The sequence below is a fragment of the Pocillopora verrucosa genome, chromosome 9 (assembly GCF_036669915.1).
Source record: "Pocillopora verrucosa isolate sample1 chromosome 9, ASM3666991v2, whole genome shotgun sequence".
Classification (NCBI taxonomy): domain Eukaryota; kingdom Metazoa; phylum Cnidaria; class Anthozoa; order Scleractinia; family Pocilloporidae; genus Pocillopora; species Pocillopora verrucosa.
Genome location: NC_089320.1, coordinates 12,153,803 through 12,172,876, shown reverse-complemented (window position 1 = coordinate 12,172,876; position 19,074 = coordinate 12,153,803). Strand labels below are relative to the sequence as shown.

The 19,074-nt window shown below is 37.2% G+C and overlaps 3 protein-coding genes across 3 annotated transcripts; all 3 read right to left on the bottom strand.

The window, feature by feature from the left end:
• Positions 1-193: 193 nt before the first annotated feature.
• On the bottom strand, positions 194-2,310 carry LOC131797099 (neuropeptide SIFamide receptor-like). Its single transcript, XM_059114716.2, has 2 exons — positions 2,285-2,310; positions 194-2,173 (listed from the first exon to the last, which is right to left on the bottom strand). Exon 2 carries the CDS (start codon positions 2,164-2,166, stop codon positions 1,087-1,089), a length of 1,080 nt encoding a protein of 359 aa, XP_058970699.2. The 5' UTR covers positions 2,167-2,173; positions 2,285-2,310; the 3' UTR covers positions 194-1,086.
• A 1,380-nt stretch (positions 2,311-3,690) lies between these two features.
• Positions 3,691-9,859, bottom strand: LOC131797074 (zinc finger MYND domain-containing protein 12). The gene is made up of 8 exons (XM_059114687.2): positions 9,671-9,859; positions 8,424-8,565; positions 8,002-8,173; positions 7,184-7,353; positions 6,684-6,806; positions 5,544-5,667; positions 4,837-4,982; positions 3,691-4,484 (listed from the first exon to the last, which is right to left on the bottom strand). Exons 1-8 carry the CDS (start codon positions 9,778-9,780, stop codon positions 4,371-4,373), a joined length of 1,101 nt encoding a protein of 366 aa, XP_058970670.1. The 5' UTR covers positions 9,781-9,859; the 3' UTR covers positions 3,691-4,370.
• Positions 9,860-10,613: 754 nt separating this feature from the next.
• Positions 10,614-17,295, bottom strand: LOC131797045 (tRNA (cytosine(72)-C(5))-methyltransferase NSUN6). Its single transcript, XM_066172766.1, is given in 12 exon segments — positions 10,614-10,810; positions 11,416-11,541; positions 12,447-12,607; positions 13,015-13,189; positions 13,706-13,746; positions 13,980-14,137; positions 14,438-14,594; positions 15,203-15,212; positions 15,214-15,362; positions 15,365-15,401; positions 16,278-16,424; positions 17,193-17,295. Coding segments are annotated over 12 exon segments (1,419 nt in total). The 5' UTR covers positions 17,274-17,295; the 3' UTR covers positions 10,614-10,633.
• Between the last annotated feature and the right edge of the window lie 1,779 nt (positions 17,296-19,074).

Genomic DNA, 19,074 nt, shown 5'->3' with positions numbered 1-19,074 from the left:
TAAAAAAATTGAAGTCACAGTTGGAAGTTATTGTTTTATTTTTATTGGTGAGAATTCAGTTTATCTTCGAGCTTAAAAAGAAAAGTCTATCCTTTCAACTAATGAATATTGAAAGCTTCCGAAAGGGTTTAATTTGCGTTTGAGCAGACATATTAACGGTTTTCTTAAGCTTGAACCGAAGAAAAATCATGTTTTAACAGCTTGGCATGTTTTTATTTATTTATTTAGCTTGGGCTCTTCGCAATGAGCCTGCCAATACAACAATATAAACATTAATGCCAAGGTTGTTGAGAGCCGCTGTTTACTTTATTTCGAGCGTTCGACACTCAAAGACGATTTCAGCTGCTTTATGACTTGTATCAATGAATTGACCTACAAGAGTGACTAAAATCTAATTTCTCCTTACAATATCCCCCCTGAATCACACATCAAAGTTACGAGAGTACAGAAAACGATCATCATCTAAAAGAGCTCTTGATTGTTAGACAAATTCTCCTGGTCAGCACTTCAGGAAATTTACGAGGAACAGTATGGAGAATATGCATACTGATTTTCAGGGATAAAGGGTCAAATGTGAATTAAAGCCGACACATTGAACATTCCCCCGGAACTACTCGGTTTTTTCGGTATGTCGGTCATGTATTAGATATCTTTATGAGATTTGGGTATTTGTAAGTATTTGCAACAAAAGATTTCCTTCCCCTTCGGTCACGAATTCAGCGGGTAGTTTCTCCAGGAGAAACAGATTGATGTTTTGCTCACTTAGATATATTCAACGTAAAGAAGGGCTGAGCGAAAGAACAAAATCAAAGCCAGGAAAAATGTTGAACAAAAACCCCAGGACAAGGTCGAATTAAAGTCGTCACACTGTTGTTTTACCATCGAGGCTCGTATTCATCGCCAATTTGAGCTTTTTGTCAACATCTTGTCAAACTCAGGTACTTTTCTTCAATTTTAGGCCTTGTGCCAAACAGCGGGCGCTAATCAGTTCTTACGTAATTCAAATACTGAAAGGGAAGATGTAATTTTTTTCGTTTCGAACCGTTTGTTGATGGGCACGCTTACGCTTTCTTTTTGTCCGCATTTTTAACTATGCTCATCGTCATTTTGTTGAGTTTTCCACAGATTCATCGTGCTTGTCGGAAACACCTTTTGCGAGGAATTCTCCTCGCTGAGGATACCACTACAAAGCGCGCAGCGAACCAGAATGCGTTTCAATCCTGTACGAAAGTTCTCGTTTAAAGCGAAGCACAAACATGGATTCACTGCACTGTTTAGATCAGCCAAAAACAATCTGAAAAATAAAACTTCACAGCCCACTTGTATTTTGTACGAAAATAGAATGAGTTGGACAAAGTAGAGCAACCAGCAGAGCACAAATGCAGCCACCACTATCAACACCATTCGAAGAACTTTCTTCTTTATCCGTGTGTCTCTTGTATGCTCTCTTCCTGCGATTTCTTCTCCGGGTGCTTTTCGTAGTTTCAGGGAAATTAAAATGGCCGAATACAGCACAACTATCACTGCTAAAGGAACAGCAAACAGGCCAATGAGGGTAAAATTGTAATAGGTCCTTTCGGCTCCTTGGTAGAACACATCGTCTAATGACAGATGACAACTCGTTTCGCCGTTTTTGGTCTCAATAAGTTTCAGGCCATACAACATTGGCAGACGAATAACGATGGATGAGAACCATATCATTGCAATAATGATTCGACAAATTTTCTTCGTTATAATGGTCCTCAACGGCAATATCACAGCGAAAAATCGATCAAAGCTGATGGCTACCACAGTGAATATGGAAACGCAAATGGCAGTTTGATGCATGAAAACAGCGAACTTACATACCACAAGTCCCAATGTACCGTATAGCTGCCATTTATAGCCATCATGCCACACAGACAGCGAGCGAGGCATGTACAATGTTATTAAAAGGTCTGCAGTACACATGTTGACCATGAAAAAGTTAACCGTTTTCCTCAGGCGCTGTTCGTTCCATACCACGGCAATGATCGCAGAATTTCCAAGAAGAGATACTACAAGCAGCACGCAATAAGGAACGATCCTGGCCATTTTAACAGCTGTTAAATCATTCTCAAAGCAGTCCTCGTTTTGGGCGCTTTCGTTCTTGGGGGTATAATTGAAGGTTTCGTTGGCCAACGACATCGCCAGGCTGGGAAAATTAAAATTAGTGAATTCCTTGCCGCACTACTGAGCTGTTGGGAAAGATCTTACAGGTGATTAATATTTAAAGAGTCTTTCATTTCTTGGTCATAATACTCACGAAAGATATTTTCCACTAAAATTCCGGTTTAGGGAAAATTCCTTCCGAATGAAAATGTAAAGTGATCTTTTTCTCAATTTGTTATGAATTTAAATAATAATAGAACGATGTGTTTTTTTTGGACACATAAAACCGCCCAGGTTGAATTAAGAACTTCAAATACACCTGCAAGACTTCCAAAGAGTATAGGATCTACCCTCGCTCAGCAGAAAATCTCAATAACAGAGTCCTTAACTTACCAATAGCAGTTTAAAGAAAAATCCGATTAGTTTTACTCCGATGTAATTGCTTAATGTACGTTTTAGCTAAGGCGAAAACCTTCAACTAATCTGATCATGTTACGACGTCCATAAACAAACAGTTACGAGTGGGTATTTTGTAAATGCACCTTGTGTTAGGTTTGTCATCCAACGAACCAATAGTTCGCCAAGATAGTGAAGCACAATTCAAAATGAATACAAACAGTGTCATGAAATAAAGGGAGCCGCTGATATTCGGTGCCTTAGTCTGAACTAATTATGTACTTTTAGTGGGAGCGGAGGGGAATTTTGAATGCTTAGAAATGGTATTGACTAGTATTTTCAAGCATTCAAAAAAATCCCAGTCACTGAAACAGCGTAAATTTTTGTTGCGGCAATAATTTTTGGACTTTTGTTCAATAGAGCATTAGCACATAAATTATCGGAATACCACTCTATGATATCGTTTCTAAGGATTTTCATTTGTGAGGTTATTCGATTCGAAGTAAATATTTGTACATATTGGAATTTTGCACAAGGTTTTGACATTAAATAACATCAAGTTTGGAACCCGTCAGAAACACCAAAACTGTCGGCTTGAATTTTTTTCATCGTTGCACCTGTGAAAACAACGACAGTCTAAGTGTAAGACTTTGTTTAATCAAATTCAAAGCGTCAATAACCAACTTTCAGCCTGTACGAAAATCGACTCAAATACATCTACTGATGTATACAAAATGGAACGCTTTCTTGGTAGGAGTAACACGATGACCTTCGCTGCTAAGAGGAAAAGAGAACTCAACTTAAGACCACTTTATCTTTGAAATTATAACCCCCTGTTGAATAATGAGTTTAATCTCATCTGCAAAAAAATGAACGCTCAATTTTCATATCGCATAATTCTTCGCTAGAAAAAAAAATTCCCCTCAGTTTAAACAGGTTATAGTTCCACAAATAGATGTTTTTACAGTTGCTTTGTGTTTTGCCAAGTTTTCACGAGTTGTCTAAGCACCTTAACACCTCTAAGAGAACAAAGGACGTATGTTTTGAGTTATTTTACCTTTAAAAACATTCCGTTTTTTTTTTACAAGGGCTCTACATATGCGTTAGAAAAAAACGCGATGGTCAAAAAGGTATAATACTTGGTAATAGACGTTAGACACAAAATGGTGACAACGATTTTTTACATTTAATAATCGTTTCACAGTTAGGTATTTACGTCTAGAAAGGGAAATACTATTGACGAAATAAAAGCCAGCAAAAAAGAGGATTATGCGCAGACAATTCTTCGTGAAAATAACTTATATCAACAAGATACCTAAGCGCAAAATTAAAAAAAAGTGTTTGACGAATGCGTAAAATTGTCGGATATGCACATCTATTTACATTAGGTCAGTTACAACTACAAGGCCATACCAAGACTCTAAAAAGTCCTCCCTGCTTTAACTCGTTCTCGGTGGGTTGCATCACAAGTTTTGTATAAGATTAAGTTATTTAAAAACTCCTTGCTTGACGGGTCAAGATTTTGTTGACTTACAGGTATAAAGCTAGATTTTATGAAAGTGGCGGAGATGAACTGCACATAAGTACAAGAACTTGTGGATGGTCCTCATGAAAAGAATTGCAAAAATTTTAAAAAATTCTGCACGATGTAATTCCTTTTTCACAAGATCGGATTTTAGGAACATTTTAAGACAAAAATAACACTAAAATCCAAATAGAGAAAAATAATTTCTTATTTCAACTTTTTAAAAAAAGTACTTGAGACTTTTCTCTTCCGAAGAATGATCGTAAATACTCACTGGCATCGCTTTAAAAGAACGCTTTCTATCGCTGACTTAAGTTCGCTACATAAATCTCTCGACAGCTTTCAAAAATTCAACGAGATTACTCATGGTTCCTTCGTCAGACGAAACTGCACTCTCGCAGGCAGTTCGAGCTTTGATCCCAAAATCTCTTGCCTGCAACGAAAATAACAAACGCTTCAGCGCGTAAAAGAACAGTCTACCGAACGATGGAAACTAAGACATTTAGTTTGGAAACTTTTAACCCTCTCAGATTGAAAACTGATTATGAATAGGGAGGGAAGTGATTCGTCGTGTCAGTAAGAAATACATTAATTGTATCGAGTTTACTATGAGGACAAAATCAGACGGTATTTAACGAGGTCCGCTCGTTTCTCACGGTGTCGCCGTTCGAGCCGCAGCCTACGGCCTGCTCGCGGACTATTTTTCAGACTTTATGCACAAATCAAGTTTGTGCATGCACACGACAATTAACCACAGTCGTACGATTTAAGTTATACGGACTTACTTTTGGCATATCTCCCAAAATAAACTGTAACATGGCTGTGGTGAAATATATTTTACACATGACTGCAGGAGTTTGCACTGTCTGCTGCTCTCGCAGGTCCAATATGGCATTTACCACCTGGATAGCCTCTGCTTCTTGAGCCTCGTCTGAAAAAACGAAACATCTAAAGTTCACCTTTAATTTACCTTGCTTATAAATTTTACACAAGGAAGTCCTGACACGAGTCTCTGATAGCCTGCTAGTTGCGCAACCTTTAACTATTTGAAATCCAGCTGTAGCTAATGTTATTTTTCAAAACTTCTAGACACAAAAAGGGTAAATTACACAAACATAAGCCCCACCAGAGAGGCTCACTCAGACAAAAACAATTGCAATAAAAGACGCAGGTGATTGTTTCGAAGAGGTTTGGAATGGAGTTCTATGAAATGAGTGACAAAGCCTTGAGAGCCAATTGTTCAGGAGCTCTTTTCCTTCATTCCTATTTAACGCCCTCGAAGCCGGCACGAAAAGCAAAATTTTCTCAGCTAGCGTCAAAAACATTCGAACTAAGAAAAAATACTTCCAGTGAGACCCTCAGTAACATATTTTATCACAATTATTGTCACTTTGGATGCTGTGCCACTGAGTTGTGCCACAACCGAAATTGCCCAACGAATGAAAAACAAACACAGATCTTGTAATTTAACACACATTCCACATTTTAGTACCTAAAACATCAAAATCTGTTGGTACACCAGAGTTGAAGGCTGGTCCTATCCCAGAAGGTTCTGCAGGCGTTTTGGTTCTCTGACCCACCAATTTGCCAAGGTGTTCAAACCAGATGTCTGTCACCTGGAAATAAAAATGAGCTCATGCCATTAGAATTGTGAATATGCATTCATAATAGTCTAGCACACAAGACAAGTGACAGACCAAATCATTGTAGCAAATTGCAATTTCCATGTAACTTGAAGTGAATACACTGCTAATGCAGCAGTCTTATTACTCCCTCTGGCTATAGCCTGCCAGCAGACCCTCATTATCAGTACATTACCACAAGCAGTTCTTTGCCCATTGTAAAGTATGAGGCCTAGAGCAAAGCAAGCTAGCGAGAGGTCGCAAGGGGTCTAGCAACTGCTATTATCAATGACACACCCCCAGAAAACCTCACCCTGATTCATCTCAAATCTTCCCCTAGAAGAGAAACTTGCATCAAGCAGCAATACAACGAGGGCCTATTTTCTGGCTACTATGGCTACCACCAAATAACTTCAGGCTGCAATGTCTGTGAGTTGTAAAATACAAAAGAACACTATGCATATTGGCTGATTGGCTACAAAAGCACCAATACTCTACTTTTCTCAAGCCTCATACTGCATTTATTGAATATGCCATCCTGGAAGAAGTGCTACATGTGAGACCAAAAACACTGATATGCAATACCCCTTAGTAAGTGCCCCAACAAGTAACGTGATGCTTCTGAGGAACTTAGATTTAAATTTGGCTTAAACAGCCTTGGAAATTCCTCTTCCTCCAAAACCACATAGTTAATTTTGACTGTTTGAAATAGTGATGGTTTCCTTCCCTTCCATTAAACTCTTAAACTCAAATCAGCAGGCAGTGAGATCAAAATTTTGCAAACATGCATAGAGCACGGCAAGAAGAGACAGCGGATGTAATTTTAACATTTTATATTTCTTTGTCTTTATTTTTCCAAGAAAAATAAAGAATGTTATAAAAACACTCCATGACTTGCAAAAAATGTTTGAAATGCCATGATATTGGTCTTAAATAGAGTAAATACAGTCTAACAGTTTGACAACTCCTGGACTTTTTAACTCTATACAGTCATCATGATATTGCCTTACTTGATTGTACAGAGAAAATGCTACATCCAACTTGTTCTGCCTGTAGAACACATTGGCCATGTGAAAATATCCACCAGAGGTCCTAATGTCATCTGTACCATGCACTCTGGATGAGTGATAGATCTACAAAACAATGAGTGTACATAAACATTGGAGGTTTTGTCAAAGAAAGGCCTTTGGGTCACACTTTCTGCATGAATCAAAATTGCACAAAAAAAATTATTGTTCAAAAAATTACTTTAATTTGTTGTTGACTTGCATTTCTAAACAAATAAGAGTTTAACTCTTTACACTATATGCATATTCTCCATACTGTTCTCTATATATTTGTTAAGGTGTTAAAAAAGGAGAATTTGTTTAACAATCAAGCACTACTTCAGTTGGTGATCATTTTCTTTATTCTCATGATCTTAATGTTTAATTCAAGAATGATTTTGTATAGAGAAATTAGATGCTAGTCCATTTATCTGGTGACTTGTCAGACTGTCAGTTAAACTTACATCATCAGCTAGTTGTGAGAGAGCATCAGGGTAGTTTCCCTGTGCCGCATACAGCAAACCCAAGTTCCTGAAGAGCTTTGATTTGATACTGTCTGGACATTCAGGAGTCTTAAGCACTGTCCACTGGGCTTGAGCTAAATACTCCTCTGCTTGAGATAACCGACCAAGACCTAAATACACATGTAGGATATCAACTTGTTAAAACTACAACTACTCTGATAAAGTGACAAAAGACTCTTTTGCCATACAAGTCCTCTATAACTCAGTGCTAATGAGAGGTTAAAGCAAATCCAAAGGTCTCACATTTGATTCTTAATGGTATACTTAGATTTCTCTTTTTTTCCAAGCTGATGAGAAAACAATTAACATCTTTCTTTAATTTCACCAGTGACACTTTACCATATTCTTTTTCTATTGACTAAGCACACTATGCTTTGCAAACAATCATAACATTATTTTACCCTTAAATTTTTTATTGAGAAGAGTTGCTTTATCTCAAACTATTGAAAGAGACATTTGACTTGACTAAAAAATATTACCACAGCACTTATCAGCAAAGGTTGGAGCCTTAGAGTAGCCATGGCTTATTTAGTCCAATCATCCATGTGAGAGTAGTCTTGGAAAGAAATGACATTTTAACAACCTGAACTGTAGTCATCATTTGAGTCACTGACACCAAGCATGACTCCAATGATGACTTTTGCTCCTGTTGTCCAAACACCAGTCATTATCACAAACAATAGTTGTCTTTCAGGTCTACACAAATCTTCACAATCACACTAAATAATTCATTATCTAACTTCAATAAAAGTACTTACCTATACTTGCCTCTCCCAGTATAAGGTATGAAGGGACAAGCTCAATGCTACTCAAGCCATAAACCTCAATAGAGAACTTTAAGGATTCCAGTGCTGCTGGAACTACTCTGTCATATCTACCTTCAAAGAGCAACTTTTGACCCTCTGTGCGGCATAATTCAATCATTTGTGTCTGTTTGAAGAAAACCAAACATTGATTTATTTTCAACTTCTCCTTGCAATTCCACTTTTTCATCTTGCAAAAAGTTATGGAGAATAGACAAGCTTATATCAGTCAGGGAGTGTCTTCAAGTTCAGTAAGGGGAAATACTAATTTGATCTTGGGACTTAAAGGGTTAAGATATTTTAACAATTTTGTACTTTGAATTCTTAAATGTTTTTCAATACCTTTCTGTTCAAAACAGTAAAAAAATTATGAATACCTGTCTGACTATTTGCTGTTGTTTCCTGTGCTGCCTTTCTTCTTCTGATCCAAGAAATGGAATGGGTGTTCGCAATGGAATTAACAACTGACATATCTTTTCATGAATTCCAAGCCAATCAGTTTTCTGATGCTCAGGACCACTGAAAATGAACAAAACATGCAAAACTGCCATTTCATTTCAATTTCTACTCATAATTTTAACTTACTTATGCAGAGAGAAAAGAGCTTTCTTCACAGGTAGTTTACACACCAAGTATTATACACCAAGTAATAGTTCACAAGAATAGCGGCAGAAATCTTATAAACAAAATAAGGAACATAGCTTAAAATGGATTTCAGGTCATATTGAGAGAAACCACCCATTTAAATTGTGTGTTAAGTCTATAAATATTCCCATCAGATGGTCAACTTACAACACACTATAATCAATATTCACCTCACTCAATTTTTAACTACTGTGTGTGACCAAGACAGAATTTCTCCTTACTATATCTATACAATATCATGCAGAAAAGTAATTAGAATAAAGAAAAATATCAATTAAGGGATTAATAAATGATCCAATACCAAATTCTCCAAACTAACATAATGATAATCACTTGACAGACAGTAAGGAGAATTACTAATGAGATCTTGGGAGTTAAAGGGTTACTATACAGTCATGCAGTAATGCCAATCTACTCCTATGATGAATGCATTCTTAAAGAAACGACACTACATTATTTCTACGACTAAATTACCGAAATACTTAAGTAAAGAAAGCACATGCATATCAAACTAGTTCAATTTGAAATTTTTATTATGAAATTATTTTCATCTACAACAAAACACCTTAACATTAAGTACCGGGTATATATGATGCATAACTAAACAAAAATTCAGTGGTCTTCAAAGAATTCCAATTTTTCTCCCAAGTGCCGCAGCACTAGTATCCTTGTTGCAAATTTCAAAAATTAATACCCCTCTAGTGCTGCAGTAAAATACTCCTCTAATAATGAAATTAAATCATTGGTATAGTGACCTGCGGGTGATGTACAAAGTAAAGATACGATCTTTGCAGATGAGCTACAATTAAAATAATCTCTGAAAAGAAGCCTGAAAATTCCAGGCTCCGATGTGCCCCCTATCTGTTATTTAGAACAATTTACTTCACTTAACAATTTAGAAATTTTAATTTCAAGAGCAGAACCTTTCATTTTAAACAGAGTAAACATTCAGAATTCAGCGCACAAGACATGAACTTACCAATAGTAAGTTACTCGGCAGTCCGTACATTGAACAAATGCTGGCTTCTGGCACAACTCACATAAAAGTTTGACACCCTTTGGGTTGGCCAAAGGATTGATAGTAATCATTTCTTTCGCAGCCGACAAATTTGTGAATAAAGTCCTCTCAAGTCCTAAAAGTGAACTTCACTCCGACCGCCATATTGTTTCGAGATGCGAAAGGTTTGTGAGGTTGCTAAGCAACCTCCCTATCACAGATTCAATGTCCGTGGGCTCATATGTTGACGAGATAAAATTTAACGGAGGATAGGATCGGTGGAAAAGGATTATGGAACTTACTTTTTCCAAGACCGGTAGGTGTTGCGCCGGGTTAATTGAAGAAAATATGCGTCACTTAACGTAAAAAACGCTAGAGCGAAGACTTTTTGCATATAATGATTAACGGAAACATGCTGTAAGTGATAAGGTTAACGGGAAAGAAATTAATGAGGAGAGGGACTGAAAAACAGACTGGTTCTCAATCCTCTTAGGTTGTCTGGCGCATTTTTCCCCGAGGAATTCTCATTGGATGGGATAGGAGAGAAAAGGAAGATAACGATAGCCACCAACTCCCTAGTTCCTGCAAGATGTCGGGACGTGGGCGTTTAAATCATGGTTTCTGCATTTTGAACAGCTCATATATTAGAGAGGTTGGCAATGACGTTAATGCTGCTAGCGGCAGTCAGGAATAATTGAACTACTTGTCGTATTCTTTCAGCCGTTTGCACACTAAAGTGATAACACTTGAATTTAAAATGGTTTGAGTATCAGAGGAAAGTGGGCAAAATCAGAGTCTGTTATTTTATTTCAGTCGTTCCTGTAAACGTCAAGCTTAAATTTATTTCTCCACCGTTCATGATCCGCTTAGATAGGCTGGTCCCTTCCTGAACACAAAAAAAATTATCAAGGAAACATACTGATTTTCCATGATTTTTTATTAGTTTTATAAAATTTTCTTTTTAATAAACTTAGCAATAAAGAAACCGATAGTATCTTCATTACACTGAGATCCTCCTGTGTCCATAACATTAACTTTAGTCGGATCAAACCGCTGTACCAATTGACATTCATCATCTGAGAGACCATAAGTACGAAGACCTGGTCCTCCCAAATGAGGTGTCTGTAAGAAAAAGAAACAAAACGTCGACTAAGAAAAAGATTCCGAGCAGTTCATCCTTTTCGACAAAGTTCGTCGCGCGAGTCCAAAAAAAACAGCCAAAAAAAATTGTGTCTAGGGCGAAAGAGTTTTACCTCTGCGTTACGCTCGCAACACACTTCTCGCGCGCCTCGTTCCCAGAGTTCTGCGCGGCGTACTAACGACGATTTCTATTTTTTCCCACTGATTTTTTTGGATTAACGCGATGAACTTCGCCGAAAGGAATTAAATGTTATTTTCAATCTGTGTCAATCGTCTCCATTCTTGACCATCCTTGCTATCTTTGGCTGTATTCTTGCACCTAAGTATTTGCTGACCTTCATTGGTTAAGTACCGACAGCTTTCAAAAATTCCTCATGCAACCTCAAAATATTAGAGCAGAGATCTTATAAGACACATGTTGCATGAAATATTTTCCCTTCACCCTTAAAAGCCATGTCAAGCCCAATAACCCACAATTTCACCGAGACTAAGACGAGTTTCTGCAACGTAAACTGGGGCTGAATAGAGCACAAGAGACTAAATCACTGACTGGATAATTAGTCATAAATTAAAGAATGATACCTGACCTGTTTATCTAGTTTCAAGCAAGGAAATGACTTCAGAGCCCAAGCTACTTGTTCTTCATTTTCTTGTGGAGTTATAGTACAAGTAGAGTAAACAAGTACCCCTCCTTCCTTTAATAACCCCACAGCCTACAAAAAGAAAGCAACAGATGGGGTCAGTACAGGGGAAAAAAGTAGACAAAATATACTAATTGCTCAGAGAGATTTTTAATCGAGTGTTAAGTTATAAAAGGTTTCATTTCTCTCATACAAAATGTTGCAAGACTGGTTTTTAAGGATCTCCTGAAATCGCCTTTCCTGGCAAGTTTGCTAAAGCATCCTTTTTCGTCTCAACCAATATAAAGCAAATTACTTTCATAGATCAAAACGGTTCTCCAATCAGTTTCAGCCGTTCACAAAGTCGCGTATTTACTTGAAAATACCAACATCTTGATGAGCTTTTGCTTACATTCCCCCTATAAAAAAACGCTGGAAGACAATGGTAAGACCACCATTATGCGACACTTTCCTTCAAAACCGTTTTCAAAAGCTTCGCTTTCATTTAAGTAAAAGGAGCGTTTCCAAAACGATGCGTTTTCATGACAACCCATAAAAAGCCAGAGTGCTTTTATGAAAATGGAGAGTTTCGAAAATGGGTTTAGAGGCGAAGTCTTTCATAAACACCTCGTTTTTTGTATAAACAGGCCGAAGATTCTAGAGACGGTGGTGTTGCGTCGATAAGGAGTATTACAAGATAATAAATTTGGGTTTTATTAACTGAGTTGATAATGTAGATTAGCCACTGTAAAGACCTTTTAAAGCTGAAGTTTCGAGCGTGGACGAGGATTAAGATATATTAGCCCACTACCTATGTAGCTACAACCAAGCACGAGATGAGTAGTCATACAAATAATGAGAGGGCCGCTGGTCAAATAATGACAGCGTCCGATGGAAGATGGTTACATGTATCATTATCAGACATTAAAAAAAAATTAATGAGACAATTTAAGCAACAATAAACGATCCTTTAGGTGTAATTTTTTTTTTCAACTTACAGTTGTGAAGAGTTTTCTTTGTAACCTCGGATAAGACTGTAACTCTTTTAAAGTCATTCGAACGAAAAACTGAGGACGCTGACCCAAAGCACTACAAGGCGCATCGAGAAGAATGCGGTCAAAACTACCACACGGGTAGGGTGGGGACGTCGAGAGAAAAGCTAAACAGAAAGCGAAGGAGGATTAATGTAAATGCGATACTCATTCACGTAAATAGTATTATGAGGTACACCTTATTTGTTCTTGATTTATTTTCAGTGCACTCTGTGATTGGTTAAATAAACTCCAGCCACACTCTTTACAACTTAGATGAAAGAAAACAGTATTCTATTTAGAAATATCATCGGTTCACTGTATTTCTTCCTTTTTCCTTTATATTCTGTGATCAGCCATTGATTGGGTTTCTCAAATTACTTTTTGTCCAGACTTTCCATAGTTACAAAAGACAACAAACAGCTCAGCTTAATGTTACCACAATGATAGGCACTTTGTTCCATTTCCCAAATTACAACCAATTGTCCAAAAATTGCATTATTTTAGAAAGCAACATACACTTACTGTTTTCCACCGTAATGTTTCTCAGAGTCGAGAGACTTAACACCATCATATATAAAACTCTTTACACATTGGATACCAAGCTTTTCACAGTTTGCTCTCAGTTTGGCTACTTTTGGCTCACTCTTGTCAAAAGCTATCACACACACCCTTAAAAAAAAAAAGAATAAACCTAACTTTCTTTAACCCTTTTACTCCCAAGATTTCATCAGTAATTCTCCTTACTGTCTGCCATATATTTCTTCTGATGTTAGTTTGGAGAATTAGTATTGGACTCACTAATAATCACCTAATTAAGATTTTTATTTATTCTCATCACTTGTCTGCTTGATATTGTATTGATATTGTAAGGAGAAATCCTGTCTTGGTCGCTCATGGGAATTAAAGGGGTAAAAACACAATTCAGAAAAGGGACAGAGGATAAAAGTCTTAATTAATTGTTAAATACCTATGACCCCAACTGTCAATTCAGAAACATGCAACGCCCCAAAATAAGTCTAAGTTAGGGAGACAAAGAGTTGATGTAGGAGGCAATGCATTTGAATAAAAGAAATTCAACCATAAACATGTTTCAGAGGTATTTTGCTGTCACTGCCTATCACTGACTCACCAGTCATTTAATTTAACAATTTTCTTAGGTGCAAACAAAGAAAAAGTTAATGCTAAACCTAATCACTAAAACATTTTTTTTTCTAAAAGCTCACCTTGTCTCCCATGAGGGAGGCCACATGAGTGGTTTTTCCACCTAAAATAACAAATGTAGGGTAATGTAAAAACACTCTGTACATTCTAAAACAACTTCAACTATTTCTCTTGAAAGAGATTCTTTGTCCTTGTTATAATAGTAAGATTGTTAGTAGGCTTATTCAATGAAGTAATTGATTAGCCTGATAACAATGGGCAATCAAGTGTTTAAAACCTCAAGACTAATATAACCCATTTCCAAACTAAAAGGTGGCAGTGGATTATCTATTTTACCTGGAGCAGCACACATGTCTAAGATGACTTCACCAGGTTGAGGGTCCAACACATGTCAACAACCACAGACGGCAGGTTTGAAGGAACAGCGATGAGGAAGCACTCCCCCTAGTGATGGACAGCTGAACAAAGGAGATGTCATATGAACTGCCACACCACTGGAAAGAAAACAAAGATGCAAATTAACAACCTCTAAGGCTTATCCATGCCTAAAAATCCAACAGTAATAAGGCATTACTGCCCTAACCCTTCTGCAAATTAGTTTCACATAGCAGATAAGGCATCTACCTCAGTCTTCCACTAGAAACACTAAAAAAATCAAGAAAATCAAGGTAATCTGAATTGTTACATTTTTATCACACTCTCTGGATTTAACAGTTAGCAAAGAATTCCAAAAAAAAGTCAAGTTTGTCATAATGAGAATTAAAAAGACCTCTAACTACAGCCAAAACAATTACCTCACATGTTCTTGTGAGCAGAATAGATCTTTTCTGGCAAGGACAGCTGTTCCGTTTCCCAAAAACACCCTTTTACCATTGTAATGTTTGGTAAGACCTTTACGGCATTTCCCTTCCAGATCGGCATAAACTGAGACTGTGTCTCCACTTTCCATGCCTATCAATGAATGTTAAATAAAAGTAATTTTATCACATTCCCACATCATAATGCTATCCATTCTAACTGCATATGTCTCTGTTTCTGCTTTATTACTGTACATGCAATGCCACATTAAAACCAGACTGAGGAAACGTTTAAGAGAGAATAAAAATAACTAGGGCCATATGAAAGGGGTTTATCTTGGTGCACATAAATTTTAAGATTTTCAGACCAAAAGAGCTGCCAGAGCTAGTAAGGAAAATGGTTCCTCCTCTTAGATCTGGCACTATCTACCACAAGAATCTCAGCATTTTTTCTGGTTTCCCAGGGCATTTTTTTCAATATCCCTAACTTTGAGTCCCATTTGACCTATACACACTGAGATCAGTATGCAGATTCTCCATTATGTTTTCTATACAGTTACAAAGAAACTTTCAAAGAGAATTTGTTTGTCAATCAAAAGCTTCTTCACTTAAAAATTATTTAATCCTTAATTCTCATAACTTTATTTTAATTTAGTGATGATACTGTAAGGAGAAACTAGATGTTAGTCACTCTTTGGGGTCAAAGGATTATTGGAGCACTGACTGAAAAGATGTCTTTGGGAGTTACATGTACATACTCACCAGGGTGAGCTGGCCATGACTCCAGGAGCAAAGATATCTGCCCCTCTAAGTATTGCAGCCCCACAGTTGGAATCAACAATAATCTCCTTTACAACTGGCACAAGATTAGTGTCTGGGCCAAATCCATGGATTAGCAAGACATCATTCAATTGCTCATGCAGGATCACTTGTAATGATGTTGTCCTACTTCCTTGCCCTCCTTCAATCAAAATGCAACTTATTTGTTATAGTACAACATTTATTTTGAACGGTTTCAGTTCTTGCTTTTATCAATTTGAATGATCCTTTGTTTGCATGTTTTACCTTATCTCATTCAAGGAGTAAGATGTATATTAAGCCCCTAACTCACCCTAGGTGACCAAGACAGAATTTCTCCTTATAATATGAATTTGACACCACACAGACAAGTCATGCAAATAAAATAAAAAGGTAGGGGATTATTAGATGATCCAATATCAATTTCTACAAACTAACATTATAAGAATTGTATGAGACAGTAAGGAGAATTACAAATGATATCTGAAAGTAAACAGCTACGTTACACTTATTATGTTTCAGCTCCTAGTGAACCTAAATAGAGTGATGCTCATTTTTATTTAAACCAAATCCAACTCTGAAAGTAACCAGTAAATACTTGTGAAGAATCAAGCAATGGCACCTCCACCAAGGAGATCCTCTGATTCCAAGTTGAATTAGGATTTGAAGGAATGTCTTTTGTCAAGTGAAGAAGCAAAAGAACCAAAAATTGCACTCAAAGCAAGGTTAAGAATGAAAAAACAAACCAACACATTTGTGACATCAGGATATAGGAATTGAACCTGGGCATAGATTTAGATGCTTTTACCACTGTTCTATCTCAGCTTTGGGGGAGACCAGCCCTTGTAACCTACCCACCATCACTGTTATGTTGGCTATTAAACCTAACCAGGGAAACATTGTCACATCCATATACAAGATCTTTAACAAAACATCACCAAGCTTTACCTACCTCACTGTTGTAAAAATATTTTTTTACATTTTTATAGAGAAAACACCAAGGGGCTAGCTACTCAAAATAAGCTTAGCTCTCACATACCTCCTCCAAAATCTTCTGTAATTCCTGCTGTGCATCTTGAACTGTTGTCTTCAGAGTATTAACCCTCACAACAGTGTACAAAGGTGGAGTAACAAGTGCCTTCAGTAGCTTATCAAATCCAGTATTACTATCACTCACATCATGTTCCTGTCTTACGGAGAGAAATTTGCCTTTCAGAGCTTTATTTAGGATTTGTCATAGGTCCCCTGTCTAAGAAAATTACATGGTGCTAGTTATCACCTACAGTCAGCAAAACCTTAACTTGATAGACCGACATCAGTATGCATACTCTTCACACTGTTCTTGGTACACTTCGTAAGGGGTTGGCAGGGAGAATTTGTTTAACAATCAAGAGCTTTTTCAGTTAGTGATCATTTCCTTTGTTCTTCACGATCCTAATGTTGATTCAGTTAGAATGTTTGTTAGAAGAAATTAGATGCTAGTCAATCTCGAGGGTCAAAAGTTTAATGAGTAAATGGCAAAGTTGGCTCGCCATGGCTGTTCAACAACCCCATGTACTTCATGGGTCTGCAGTTACTCTGCCTCGTAACATTTCAAAAAATGAAATGGAACCGTGAGAAACTGAATTAAAGGGAATGGGTATGCGATTAACAGGCCTGGGGTGAAAAGGTGGGGTGTACAAATCGATAGATTAGGATAAAGGCACCACAGATGAGCTCCCAGGAGCAACCATAATAGGACTCCATACTACAACAAAGCGCATAGCCCTAGCATTAAAGCTTTCTAATACATCGAGCATACCCCCGATTATTGAAAACGTTTTGTTTCACCAGTGAAGCAATCTATCGGGATCGTCTAAAAACTGGCCACTACCTTCATAAAAAGAATTTCTTACTTCTCTTGATTCTCTCTAAATTACTATATGTAGAGCAAGATGAACACGCCTTTAATTACCTTTAAAAGACACAGCGAACTTCTCAAATAGTCCTCAACTTCTGGGACTGAGAAGGTCAGCTTTGTAAGACCGTACGACATGCTAAATATCCGCCATGTTTTCTTGATTGGTTCCCAGGTTCTAAAGATCGGCCCTCCGTCCCCCTACAATCCCCGACCCTCCCATGAGCAAATTTCCCACTTCAGCTGGCGGTAGTATTCTTTTAAAAACATAAACGTGTTATGTTAACCTCATTTTTTAAATAAAAATTATTCCTTTTCTGCACATGTCGACGAGGCTAGGAGGGCTAATTTTTACGGATATGAAAAGAGCAGCAACTAAGCCCGTTATTTGTAAAAAGAGGTGTAATCTTTAAATGAAGATTCAAAATCACGGTAACTTTGTCCTCATTCCGCTTATATAACTTCTGAAATTTTTCCTTTCATGTCATAGTAAAGCTTATTCATTGAAATGACCATGTAATGTAGTGATTGGTCATTTTCCAATTACGGAGAAAAAGATAAACTTTGAATAAGTACCGGTGACTGGGGCACACACTACGCTATTATGTAATCGTTGACTACGGAAATATGCCAATTTATAACCGGAAAGTACACGCCCAATTAGTTATTAATCCGAAGCAATGTGATTCAGGTTAGCCTACCTTGTGAAACCTGTGACTGTTCATCAAAGTTATAAGATTGAATCTGTGACCTTCCTTGGATGCTGACTTTAGCGGCCGGATAAATTTAGGAAATAGAGGAATGAACCGTTAATTGAATGTTATACGCAAATTAATCATAATTGAGAGAAAAATGAGGTCCCACAATCCTCACATTTTCTGCAGCTTACTGCTTACTTACTACTGCTTAGAAAAATTCACGCATCACGTACATTTTAAACAGCATTTCAGGCTTTACAAATTAAAAAGGCCGGGAAAAACTTTAAATATCTCTTCTTGTGTGCGAGGTTTTAGGGAAATCTCAAGATTTTTCAATAAAGAGGAAAAAATTGATGGGTCACGTCTACTTCCCGAGGCAAATCACACCTTCACGTTGTTTCATAAATATTCACGAATCACACTCGCCTTTGTGTAAAATTCACGTGTCACATATCAATGTTGGCCTTAATCAAGCGTCAAGCGGACACCTTTGCTACCCACCAAAGACGATTTCCTCAGAAGACGTTAGTCACTCTGGAAATTCAGTCTGAAAGCAAACAGAGTAAATGGTTGATGGAAAGCTACCTTAATGAAGATTGACAATAGTAATGGCTTGACATCACTACTTTGAAAATGGAAGCTAGTAGCGTGATTTTTCCAATGTTGTTCTGAAATAAGGGAACGTGTTATTAAGATTGACATTTTTGAAGGCGTGTCGCCTAAATGTGTTTTTCATTAACACTACGACAAAAATAGGTTTATATTACACGAGGAAAGAAATCAATGGAGACGAAAGGTAAAAGCGAACTGGTCTTCAGTCAAAATAATTGTGTAAGCGAGAGAGGGTTTGTTGTTCTAATAAAATCAGTTTACAACACGAGAACATTTGATTTCATATGGCAAAATCAACACTATGTTCTGAGCGTTGTAATGTTTTTAGCATAAATATTGATCTAAAGAGTGTCTTATTTGAAATATGAATGAGTGTCATGATTAAGGGTCATAAATAACACATAGTTTCACGACCTTGTACGTGGTGAAAGTAAGTGACCCTGAAATTCGACCCAAAAGGCACGTGCATCCCTTTATTGAGCACGTCTAGGTAGGTCACAGAGTCAATAAAAACTAATATAAATCAAGTAAGAGGTCAATAACAGTAGATATTCCGGCTCTCCTACCAAGCAAACGTCAATAATCAAGATTAATCCTTCCTGAAAAACTATCTACAAATTGCGAAATGT

What these genes read in the sequence shown, in the direction of transcription:
- LOC131797099 (XM_059114716.2), bottom strand. Translation starts at nt 2,166, where the DNA reads ATGTCGTTGGCCAACGAAACCTTCAATTATACCCCCAAGAACGAAAGC.
- LOC131797074 (XM_059114687.2), bottom strand. Translation starts at nt 9,780, where the DNA reads ATGATTACTATCAATCCTTTGGCCAACCCAAAGGGTGTCAAACTTTTA. An exon ending in TCTCACAACTAGCTGATGAT is followed by an intron (nt 6,807 to 7,183) that starts GTAAGTTTAACT and finishes ATTGTTTTGTAG; the next exon opens with ATCTATCACTCATCCAGAGT. An exon ending in TTTTGGGAGATATGCCAAAA is followed by an intron (nt 4,485 to 4,836) that starts GTAAGTCCGTAT and finishes TTTTCGTTGCAG; the next exon opens with GCAAGAGATTTTGGGATCAA.